Consider the following 12,676-nt stretch of genomic DNA (forward strand, 5'->3'; position numbering starts at 1 on the left):
TATTTATCGAAAGAAATAAATTTCTATTTTTTTCATTTTAATTCAAATTCATTGTTATTAAAAAGACTTTTTAATTATTTTATTATATTGTCTTAAAACTAAATCGAATGATAAGAATAATATTAATAATTAATATTTCAAAATTTTTAAAAAATAGAAATACACAACATAAAAAAAATTTTTAAAGCTGTAATATAAATAATAGGAAAGATTAATCAGTTGTTCTATTTGTTGCATTTTAACTCATGAAATTTATCAAATTTATTCAAAAATATCAGAAATGTAACTTGTTGATATTATAAATAATTGTTTAACAAAAAATCAAAATGAAAATATTAATTGAAACATTATACACTTATTATTGAAAAATTGAAATTAAAAAATAAAAAGAAATAGGAGAAAAAAGGGAGAGAAAGCATTAGGGAGACAAAAGACTTAAATATATATAAAGAAGATTATCTGAAATATTCATTTCAGCATTTGAATATGAGAATTCGTATATCTTCATATGTTTCAAAATAATTTAGTAATAATTATTAAATTCACAAATTATTTATCTTAATCTTAAGAAACATTTATTGATGAACAATAATTTCCGCGAATATCGCAAAATTTATATATATATAACGTATCTTAACAAATAAATAATAAATATCTTGTTATATAAATTTATTATAATATCATAAATCTTTTTTTGAATATATTGAACACATATCTTTCATTATACATATAATTTATTATAATATATTTTTTTATCTAACGTTTAAAATAAAAAGAGACGATTAAAAATGAATCGCGCCATTATTCGCTTACGCGTACGCTTTTTCTGGTATGTGACGTACTCTGTGACAATCTGCTTATTCAGCTGAAGAAAGAATAATAACCTCCTACTAGAAATATTGCTTCGTAATATTAATAATTAATCATTAATAATTACACAGATTACTATATATATTTGTATATTGTATATTATGCATAAATGTATAATATATAATAATATATTTTTCTATAAGAATGCAAAATAAAAATCCGAATAAAATATATGTATGTTTAGGAAAAATTGAAATAATTCATATAATAAATGAGAAAAATTCGTTTGAAAATAGTTAATGGAAAGAAAGATCCAACGACGAATCAAGATCCAATACGAATCATGATATTGTGCGTTTGAAAAGAACTATATTTCGTAATAGATAAACAAATTAACATGTTTAAATTAACGTGATGCAAACTAACATGTTCTGCAAGCATATAATTGACATTCGTCATGCAAATTCGAATGTAGCTGTGAAAAAACACTGCTTTTTGTCACGATTATCAGGCTATTCTTGTGGAATTATGTGTATTTGCATACGAAGATGGAAACGTTATATGAGCATACTAGAAGCTACTTTTTTAATCAGATACGTCAATATAATTTGCATATTTATGATACATTTTATATTTTATATTTGCAAAATATATAATATTATTAACACATAATAAATGTCACAGATTCATGCAATTTTTCTTAATTAATAATGTATAAAAACGAAAAATTATAAATATTAATTGCTACAATATTTAATATCTTTTTAAAAATTATACATATATTGGACGGAACATGGGGCACTGGCATTAAAACGATTTTTCATAGAAGACATTTGCAAGGTCACTTAAAGCAAGGCACACAAACGTTATGTAAGATTATTCTTATAAGCTTAAGATTTTAGGTATGTGCGTTTCTCATAATTTATATATTTATGTATGACGGACATATATATAGAAAGGAAAGAAAGAAAGAGATGGAGCATGCTCGCATGTAGATGTATATATGATATATACACGATTGCACATGTATATATTTTCAAAGAAATAACACCAAAAGAGATGGTAAAAAAGAATGGAAGAAGAATGTGTCTGTATTTGCGTGTATGTACACGGAACAAACAAAACGTCAGCATGAAATTGATATTTGCTGAATATAGATAATCGTAAAAATGTGCGTAAAAATAAAAAAAAAAATAAAAAATAAAAAAAGAGAAGAAAAAAAAAGTTTAATATTTATCAAAAATGAAAAGTCTAGAAATTTAACAGATTCATCTCTAATTATAAACATTAAGCATCGAAAAATGATTTTCATTTTTTTTCGTTAGGCACGTATAATTATTAATGAAATCATTGACGTTATCACGCTAATATGTAACGTGCTGATGATAGATAATAGTCATCTTCAATAGTATTTATCTGTCGTTCCACGAATGGCAAACTTCCGTTTAGAGAGTAAGAATATTCCGAATTCCAATCACGATGAAAAATATTTTCTAATTGTTGCCTAAGATTGTCCAAAGTTTGATCGCCGATTGTCTCAAATACTGTACCAATACCTAATGCATCAATAATAAATTTCATATATTTTAATTTTGATTAAGTATAATAAAATAGAATAAGAGAAAAGAAAAAAGAAAAAAAATAATTGCCTGCAGTGTTTATGAAATAATCGCCAGACCAATTGCTTGTACCTATATATGCAGTTGCATCAGTTACCATATACTTATTATGATTTACTCTTGAAAATGGTATTTTATCAAAATCAGAATTAGTAGGAACTACAAATCTTCTCTGAAAAATAAAATCAATGTAAATGCAATATCATATAGAACATATGAATATAATTGTATTATAAAAATATACGAAATGTAAACATATGCAAAAACTGACCACTTCGATTTTCACACCTGTGTAATTATCTGTCAATTCCACAAGAGATTTTAAAAAAGGAAATTCTAATTTACTTGAATATTTCCATGATGATATTAACAAACGTATATGTATTTTACGTTCGATGGCTGCAGTTCTCAATGCATCGTCTATTATCGGCCAATACCTGTATTATATGGATAAAGATATAGATAAAAAATCAAATGTTAAATTTACAATATATAATAATATAGAAAAATAATATAAAAATATTTATGTGCAAAATTAAAGAAACATTTTCGTGAAAAAATTGTTGATATTTAAACTATTATAACTTTATAAACAGAAATCGTACAATAATTTTAAATCTATATGAATTAAATTTTTTTAAAAATTAAATTCATTTTTTGTTACAAATAAAGTACAAAATCTTGAAGTTTTTTTTCTAAAATTTTACAAAGTGTTTACAGAGTTCAAAAATTTTTTTTGTGATTTGTTTAAATATTAGTTTGTACAAAAAAATCTTTCCTTTATAACGAATTCTGAAAACTCTATTTATTTTTTTGATTGTTTTATCGTATTTTAAATGAAAAGATTGCTAATATTAAATATAATTACTTAAACAAGTATTTGAACTAAACACATAATTAAGTTTAATAATTTATATCTTTGTTAGTTACGAATTCAAACTTGTTTCTTTTGATAGATTTGTAATATATATATATATTATACAATATATTACAAAATATATATATTGTTTATATAACTTATTTAATTAATTTAATTATTTAACTAAGTTATTTATACATATTATTAATACATTAGATTCCATTTAATTTTTAATATTATTTTATCATATTAAATCAAATAATATATGCATATACAAATACATATATTTATAAAAAATAAATATTCTATCAAAAAAAAAAAAACAAATTTGAGTTAAAAAATAATTTATAAAAAGAGATTATTAAAATTAAATTTACGTATAAGAGTTTAAATATTTTTATATATAAATATATATCACAAAAAAATTATACGAGCTATAGATATATATGTTTTGTATATATAGAAACGAATATTATTTTTAATTTGAAATTCTTCAATCACTAATATAATGATATTTCAATGTATATGAATATTTAAAAATAATATTTATAAAAAAAGAATAATATTTATATAATCATTTCTGATTTTGCTCTCAAATTTAGTTTTAGTTTAAAATAATTTTAAATAGACTTGTATGATTGTTGTATGATTATTTTTTATATAAAGTTATAATAATTGATATATATATAATATAATAAAATATATATACTATATTTATAGTAAAATATAGTACTATAATATATGTACTAAAATATGTACATATATTTATATATTTTATATTTATATTTTATATTTTAAATTATATATTTATAATTATATATTATAAATTATAAATTATATATTATATTATAATTATATATTTATTCATGAATACATATAAATATAAAACATTAAGGATTACACATATATACTAAATACTTACATTAAATACATGTACAATATACAAGATACATTTGATCATATAAACTTTTCTTTAACATATTTTGAGTTATTCCAATGCCGTAATTCACTTTTTATTTAAAACATGATAGAAGAACAAAAATAATTTATTTAATATCACAACAAAAATTTTTTTAATTGTAGTCATTTAAATTTATAAAATTTCAAAAGAAAAAAATAAATCTCAATTTTCATATTCTGTAATAAAAAGAGATTTTTGAAAAAATTAAATTTAAAAATAGAAAATAGAAATAGAAATTTTCATCTTTTAAAATGATTTTAGATTGACTGCTATATGATTATTTTTTATAAAATTATAATAGTTTAAATACCAGCAATTTTTCAATGAAAATTTAATTCCTTTAATTTTGTAATTATACTATATATAAAATATTATACAAGCATACATTCAATTCTATGTATTCATATTTATTAATATAAATAAAATATTAATAAAAAAATAAATTAACAACTATATCAATAATTATTATTGATAAATACGTACTTTATTTTAGGTGTGTATATAGTTAATGGAAAATAATCCATTACAGAAATATAAATAAATTTCTCTGCTCTTTCAATACAATAAAGAATAGCATCCACATCATTGGTTCTATCTTTGGGCGAAAATGGTGGAGGTGAACTCTAAAATATATGATATTGTATTTATATAATAAAAATATTACTTTTTTCTTTTATAAAATTAGATTTCATACTGAATTATATTTCATTATGAATATTATTTTCATAGAAATATCACACTTACAGCAACAAATGCTTTATACTTATTGTTCATATAAGTAAAGTTTATTGGATTTTTTAAGTTAATCTTTGTATTAAAAGTGTCTGGCCAAACAGATGGTATTTTACCATTTTCACCTATTGTCCAATAAATCTATAATATATTGTAAAAATTTTAGTTTTAATTTTAAAATATTGATATACAAATGTATTAAAAAAAAATAATAATTTCAATGTAACTGACTTACATCGAAAATTTTAGCATAATCATTTGCCAAGCAACTGCAATTTAAAACGGTTAAACCAAGTTCTTTTACTTGTGAAAGTGAACGCCAGTCCATATTCGCGGAACCTACATATAGATGTGTTCTGTCAATAAGCCATAATTTTGAATGAAGTACTCCTCCTCCGAATAATCCCGCGAAGTTTAAACTTTTAACCTATCGAAATTTTATTAATATTTATATAACAACATTTAGATAAATTGTTAGTGTCAATCTTATTATTAAACATCAATATAATATATATCGGCGTATATATCTAATTTGAAATGTATTTTTTTTTTTTTTTAAGCAATCCAATATTACCTTAGCATGTGCTTTTTTCATCAAAATCTCTGTATTAATGTTCGGACTAATTTGTGATGGCATATTTTGCGTTATTTTCAATAAAATATTTCGATCTCTTCCCGCTTGGAGAAGCAAACGAAAAATCTCTTCACCCTGGAACAATCATACATGAAAAGAATACAAGAAAGAATATAATCTTTAAATTTAAACTTTATTTATTTATTCTTTATTTAGTTTCTTACCTGTTTTGCACTATCGTCTGGATATACATCTTCTCTTTTCATAGTCCAATAAAATGATGCTATTTCTATTTTTTGTCGTGCTAATGAAATAAGTTTGATCCAGGAATCATAAGTATTATCAAGGAAAATAGTGTTATTTATGTAATTCATGCCTATTGGTAAAGTTTCCACAAAAGATAAATTACAGCCTTCCATACAACTAGAATCGAAATCTAAATCTGTATCATTTAATGCATATTTATCTGCTGCATGATCTAATAATGGTAATAAAACAACTAGCACAATCAAAATTAATATAACTGTGATTGGAATGCAACTTGGCTTACACCATCCTTGAGCACCTCCCCATCTGTTTCGATAACATATTAACGTAAGTAATAAATCATTTCTTTTTTTTACCAATTATTCTTTATATTTTATTGAAATTGAAATTTATAATGAAAATATATACTAACTTTCCATTCATTATTGGATCATCTACATCGTTTCTCAACATAAAACCAGAATGATCCCATAATTCGAAATCATCGTCGGGTACGATATTATTACCGTTCGTACTACTACCAGCAGAATTACCATTATTTTCACTGCCACTGGTATATTTTGATGAATTCAATTCCAATCTAGCATTTTCCGAAACTGTCTGTGATAAAATTTTATCTTGCATACAGAATAAAAATGTTTGAAATAAAAAGAAAAACGAAACTTTACGTAATTGTACATACAGATAATTTATGTTTAATAAGAGGTGTTCTGTTTTTACGATGTGGTAATAAAACGACAATATCCTGATCTTTGTCTTGATCTTTCATATATTTTGAATAAGATTTAACTGTGGTAGTTCCTTTAGTTGTGGAAGAAGCTGCCAATCGTGTTGAATCTTCATCACTGTTTAAACATTTGGAATATGCAATATTTCTTACATTATTATTTCCACCATACGAAATATTATGCGTGTTGTTTACCTTTTAAATCAAATTTCATCAATTAATAAAATTATGCACAAGTTAATTAATTAAAATAATTAAAAAATTAGTTAATAAATAGAATATATAACAAAAGAAAAATATCCGAAATATATACATAAACATATGCACATAAATTTACAAAATAAAAATAAAAAAGTAGAAACAAAAAAAGCTTTCGACTTATTTAATTCTATTAAACTTACTTGTACTAAAATATGACAAGTTTGAGATGCGATTTGAAAAAGACCATCTTGTAAGTTGTGTCCAGCATGTTCAATATTTTCGGAACGGTTACTTCCTTTCCAAGTAAAAAAAGACATTGCGATGTAACTCCTATAAATTAAAAATAATATTTTTATAAGAAAAATTACATACTTGTAAAATAAATAAAAAAAAAAAATAATAATGAACGAAACATTTACAATGATTTTACAATAATTTTCAAGTTGGAATCACAATAGCATCAAAAAAAATGAACGTTACATTCATCTTTGTAAAACGATATCTGTCGTTATCTATTTTTGTTATTTATTTTAATGTTTTACAACAAATAGCATAACATTTATTTTTTCAATTCTTATGTTGATTAAAAATATTTATGATATAACCAATTTAAAATATATATGATTATATATACATTTATGAATATCATGTTACTAATATTAATATCAATTTCAACTTTTTAATCAATTATATTTGATTTTTTTTTAAATTATTTTATCGAAACAAAGATAAAAAGAAATATGATCTGCTATAAAAGAAATAAATAATATAATTATTAATTTAAATAAATAAAATTATCTTATTACTTTTTATTTATTCGATTAATATTTATTTATTTAAATCTTGAAATAATAAGAATAAATGAATGTTTGTTTAAAGAGAAATTGGCGAATATATGTTTATGCACACGAACAATTAAATATTTGTAATAAAATATTAAGATTAAATTTAATAAAAAAAGGTAATGAAAAAAATCTTCGATAACATTTATACACATATAAATTTTAAGCGTTGCATTCGTTAACCTATCTTCTTAAGTAACTAGAATGTATTTTACAAAGTGAATAAAGTCGATCGAAAAATGATGTTTGCTTCACGACGGACTTGCGCTCAAAAGCTTTCTGTGACCTAAATAGTTTTTTTAAGTTTCAAAATAATACTTTTTCACATTGATACTAATCATTTCATCCTTTTTGTATTAATTTTATTAAAACTTTATTGGCAAATGAATTATATTAATTTGTATATATTTTATAAGTTTTTATTGTTTTTTTTAAATAGAAAAAGAGGAACAAAATGTATATGCAAATGCATTTCATTTGACATCTATACTATACTTGGTAAAATGCATGAGAATATCTTAAAAAATTGTTAAATGTTTTTCTTTTTTTTTGTTTTTCTTTCTCTAATTTTTTTGTTTTCCTTTCAATCATTTTTTTATTACCATTTTTATCGTTTTTATTTGAATTTAAAAAAAAACAGAAATAAAAAAACTGGGGAAAAAAAGGAAATTGATAAAAATAAGAAAAAATAATTGTAATAATATGGATAAAAAAACTTATAATTATTATTAAATTTTTATTTTTATAATTAAATATTATCAATAATAATAAACTGATATTGAAAAAAATCCTTGAAAATCTACATACATTCGCTATTTTTATATGTACAATTTTATATGTACAAATTTTGAAGAATATTATATAATAATATTTATATATCTTTATATATATATGTATATACGTAAGTTTATTTCAATATTATATATTAAAGTAAATAATCAGTAGGGAACAATACAATATTAAATAGATCGAATATAAATAATAATTTGCTATGTTTGTAAAAAATTTTTGTTAAAGAAATGACGATTCTTTATGAAATTAAAAAAAATAAATCAATTTTTATATTTAATAAAATAATATTGTGTATGAAATGAAACCATTGCAATAAAATAAAAATCATTATACGATCCAATATTGTGAATAATTTTAAATATATAGAATGTATCTATTTCAACTATTTATTTATCATTCAAGATATATATTGATTTATTTGATGTATTTATTTAAATAATTTTTATGTTTCATGATTTTTTATCTATATTAATAAAATGTTCCAAATAAATTTATTTGAATAATAATCATATACACTAAATTTCAAATCATATACACACATATACACTAAATTTATTAATACAAAATTATATTAATACAATATTAATATAAAATTATTTTAAAAAAAATGAAAAAGTTCCATTTATCTTATAGCAATTATTATAGCAATCTTAAAAATATTTTGATGCACATAAAATCACGTTTTATTTCTATTTAATAGAAAAGATAAAGTTGATATTATATATAATATATAATATACATATTAATATACATTATATATAATATACATATACTTTATAATAATTTTAATACATAAACTATAAATATATAATATATAATTATACATTTATAAAAATGCAAAACGTGAATACTTATAAACAATGTTATCTATAATAATAGATAAAGAAGAAAGAATCAGTTTATTCTTCTGCTATTATTGTTTAAGAAAACAGTGTCGTTCACAACGTTGTTCACAACTCAAAATAACTAAAAATAATATATTGCAAACTAGTAATAATTTATTATTATCTAATTAATAAAAGTAATGTATAAAAATATTTTAATGAAAATAAATAAAATATTATGCATTTATCCTTGAAAAAAATTTAAGTATAATATGAATCATCTATAGTTATTCACAAAAATATTCGAATGTTTCTTTTTTCTTCTTTTTTTTTTTAATGATCTATACATCTTTATTAATTATAGAAAAAATAAATTCAAACTTGTTTTTTTCGATAAAATATTTATTTAAAATATTATATTAAATATAAACAATTTAGTTAACTAATCTGATAATAAAATAAGATTAAAAATTAAATATTGAAATCATAACTATTTTTCATATCAAAAAATATTCAGACTCTTTAAAAATTTATATAAAATATATAAATATATATTTATATAAAATAGTAATCAAAATAACAAATTTTTTAAAAATTAAATATTTGTTTTGATATTTTCTTAATTAATCATAACATTTGAATAATCAAAATTAGTTACGATATTATATTAAAATTATTAGATTAACAATATATTCTATTTTAAATGAAGTTACTTTAATGTGTTATATATTTTATGTATTTATGTTTTTTATGCAAAAGTATGTATTATTATTTTTTATTCATTCGATGATCTAATTTTGTGCATGTAAATGTTCATGTAACTATATAATATATAATATTTATTAATTTAATTTAATAACTTAAATATGAATTATGAATATTTTTATAAAAATAAATTTTTGTAAAATACATTGTTTTTTTCTCCTGTAATGCCCAAATAATAAATCAACAGATTTTTCATGCTTTGAAATTTTATATGCAATGTTATAAAAAATTATTACATTTGATTTTATAATAGAATATATAAAATATATAGAATATATGAAATAAAAAATTAATTGATTTATTGTTTGAGAATTAAAAAATAAACCAAAAAAAAATTCATTTTTAATTTACATGAATATACACAAACTCATTGCAATTTTGAGTTATCATAATTGACGAATCTTATATAAACATTCTCATCCTGAAACTATCGATAAAAAAATAACGAAATACAATAAAGAAAAAGAATAAAAGAATTCATCTAAAATAGGAATAAAATATACAGTATATTATTAATAAAAAATAATTTTTAATACTTAATTTTTAGATTTCTTAAAATATATTATAAAATCAAAAAGATATCAAAATCATTTAATTTTTAAAAAAATTGCTATTTTATTATAAATTCATTATAAAAAGTCTAAATATTTTTGTGACGCAAAAAATAATTATGATTTTAATATTTAATTTTTAATATTATTTTATTATCAAATTAATTAACTAAGTTACTTATATTTATAAAGTATAATAAATATTTTATCGACAAAAATAAGTTTGAATTCATTTCTTCTGTAATTAACAAAGATATATAAATCGTTAAAATTAAACATATGTTAGAATATGTTCAAATATTTTTGTGAGTAAATGTATATATAATACGTGATAGTAAAAGAATTTCATTTCATGTAAATGAAATACTGATTAACATTAAAAAAATAATTATTATAATTCCTGAAAAAACTAGTTTCACTGATATTAATATTGCTATTAATGCATATTATATTCGAAATGAATAACGATTTTATTTATATTTATTATATTTATATTATATTTAAATTATATTTACTTCATCAATTCCAATTCTCAATATCTTGTAATAAATAAGCATTTTTTTTCGAAATAGATAGAACTGCAAATACTTAAAGGATTAAATAAAGGATTATATAATATATTATATATAAATATGTAATAAATTTTATCGATTTGTTGAATAATAATATGTAAAAAAATAATTAAATAATAAACATAGATAATTATAAAGATTTTGTTAAATTTTATATAATATATATTATAGAAATAAACATTATAAATAATAAATATACTTTATCCGAAGCATAGAAAAATCATATTTTTTAAAAGTTATTTAAAAAAAAAACTATACTTATATTTTTTATATTATATTTATTATTCGAATATAAGTGTTTAAAAATTGTATATGTATTGCGAAGTATGGTTAGGTTAGATTAGATTATAATTTTTCGAAAATATATTTAAATTATATGCAATAAATAAATAAATATATATATTATTTTAATCAAAGTTTTATTTAGGTGAATGAAGGGAGGAAAATGCATTCATCCAAAATATCTAAAAAATTTAATCTAATCTAATTTAATCATTTATTATATAATTATCATTTATTATATATATTAATCGTTTATTATAATTATTGCAATTACAAATACATTTATAATTTTATTTTTAAATATTTATATTCGAATAATGTAATAACTTATACAATATTTTTTTATAACTTTCAAATTGCAATTGTTTTATACCTTAAATAAAGAACATGTTACTCACGTTCTTTTCTTCTATATATATCCAAAATTTCGCAAAATTGGTATTGAGATCACTTTTTGTAAATGATTATTCAAACAAAATTTACCAAAAAAGAAAAATTGAATTTATATCAAACATTAATTTTTTAACATTAAATTTTCTATTGCTTTTATTTTATTTTTTATTTATAAAAATAAATGCATGGTTACCAATTTTTTTTGCCTTTATTATGATCTTGAACCAATTTTTACGATATTTGTATGAATTTTTTACGAATCAATGAATCAAATTAATAAATGTTCATCACTACACTATAATGTAACAATAAAAATCTTATTTATATTATATTTAAACACCAGTTAATATCAAATTATATGAAGACTAACTAGAAAATTGAGATAAATCAAGTTGTTTTCTTTATAAGTTTATGTTTAGATTATATATACTTATAAGCACAATCTGTATAGAGATTCATAAGTCAAATTGAACAAAGATAATAGAAAAAATGTGACATCACTTAATACAAAAGATTCAAAATGGTGGACACCGCATCAAACACCACGTTAAAATCAGTTATGTGAAGTTATATATTTATCTGTGAATAATTTTAAAAATTTTATAATTAATTTTAATTTTTAATGATGGTGCAACAAAAATATCTTATATGAAAAATTGTAAAAAACGAAAAAAATATAATACTCAAAGATATATTTTATAATATATCTCAATTTCGAATCTTATATGAAAAATAGACATTGAAATTATTTTATCTTAAAATCAATAATTATAAATAATTATAATAATATATATATTAATTATATATTTATTATATATTATATTATATATGGTATATATATATTTTTTTTAATTAAATATATATATTTTTCTAAATATTATTTTTTACTTTTTTTTTTAAACTAA

The 12,676-nt window shown here is 19.4% G+C and overlaps 1 protein-coding gene across 7 annotated transcripts; it reads right to left on the minus strand.

Moving 5' to 3' along the window:
- Positions 1-1,018: 1,018 nt before the first annotated feature.
- On the minus strand, positions 1,019-12,294 carry LOC411715 (phospholipase D3). 7 transcript variants are annotated; one of them, XM_006572217.2, is made up of 12 exons: positions 12,142-12,294; positions 6,951-7,080; positions 6,505-6,744; positions 6,235-6,422; positions 5,780-6,128; positions 5,556-5,690; positions 5,217-5,408; positions 4,994-5,122; positions 4,733-4,872; positions 2,701-2,866; positions 2,460-2,601; positions 1,019-2,366 (listed from the first exon to the last, which is right to left on the minus strand). In XM_006572217.2, exons 2-12 carry the CDS (start codon positions 7,065-7,067, stop codon positions 2,170-2,172), a joined length of 1,995 nt encoding a protein of 664 aa, XP_006572280.2. In that variant the 5' UTR covers positions 7,068-7,080; positions 12,142-12,294; the 3' UTR covers positions 1,019-2,169. The 7 variants fall into 7 exon arrangements, with proteins under 7 accessions (XP_006572280.2, XP_006572281.2, XP_006572284.2 ...); XM_006572218.3 differs by having other exon boundaries at positions 11,752-12,269; XM_006572221.3 differs by lacking the exon at positions 12,142-12,294 and adding an exon at positions 11,965-12,063.
- Positions 12,295-12,676: the final 382 nt, after the last annotated feature.

This window comes from Apis mellifera, linkage group LG1, assembly GCF_003254395.2.
Source record: "Apis mellifera strain DH4 linkage group LG1, Amel_HAv3.1, whole genome shotgun sequence".
NCBI lineage: Eukaryota > Metazoa > Arthropoda > Insecta > Hymenoptera > Apidae > Apis > Apis mellifera.

Bases quoted from the DNA above. Each gene is read 5' to 3' on its own strand.
- LOC411715 (XM_006572217.2), bottom strand. From the start codon at position 7,067: ATGTCTTTTTTTACTTGGAAAGGAAGTAACCGTTCCGAAAATATTGAA. The intron at 6,745-6,950 runs GTAAGTTTAATA...TTGATTTAAAAG, and splicing joins CTTGTCATATTTTAGTACAA to GTAAACAACACGCATAATAT. The intron at 2,367-2,459 runs GCAATTATTTTT...TTGATGCATTAG, and splicing joins TTATTTCATAAACACTGCAG to GTATTGGTACAGTATTTGAG.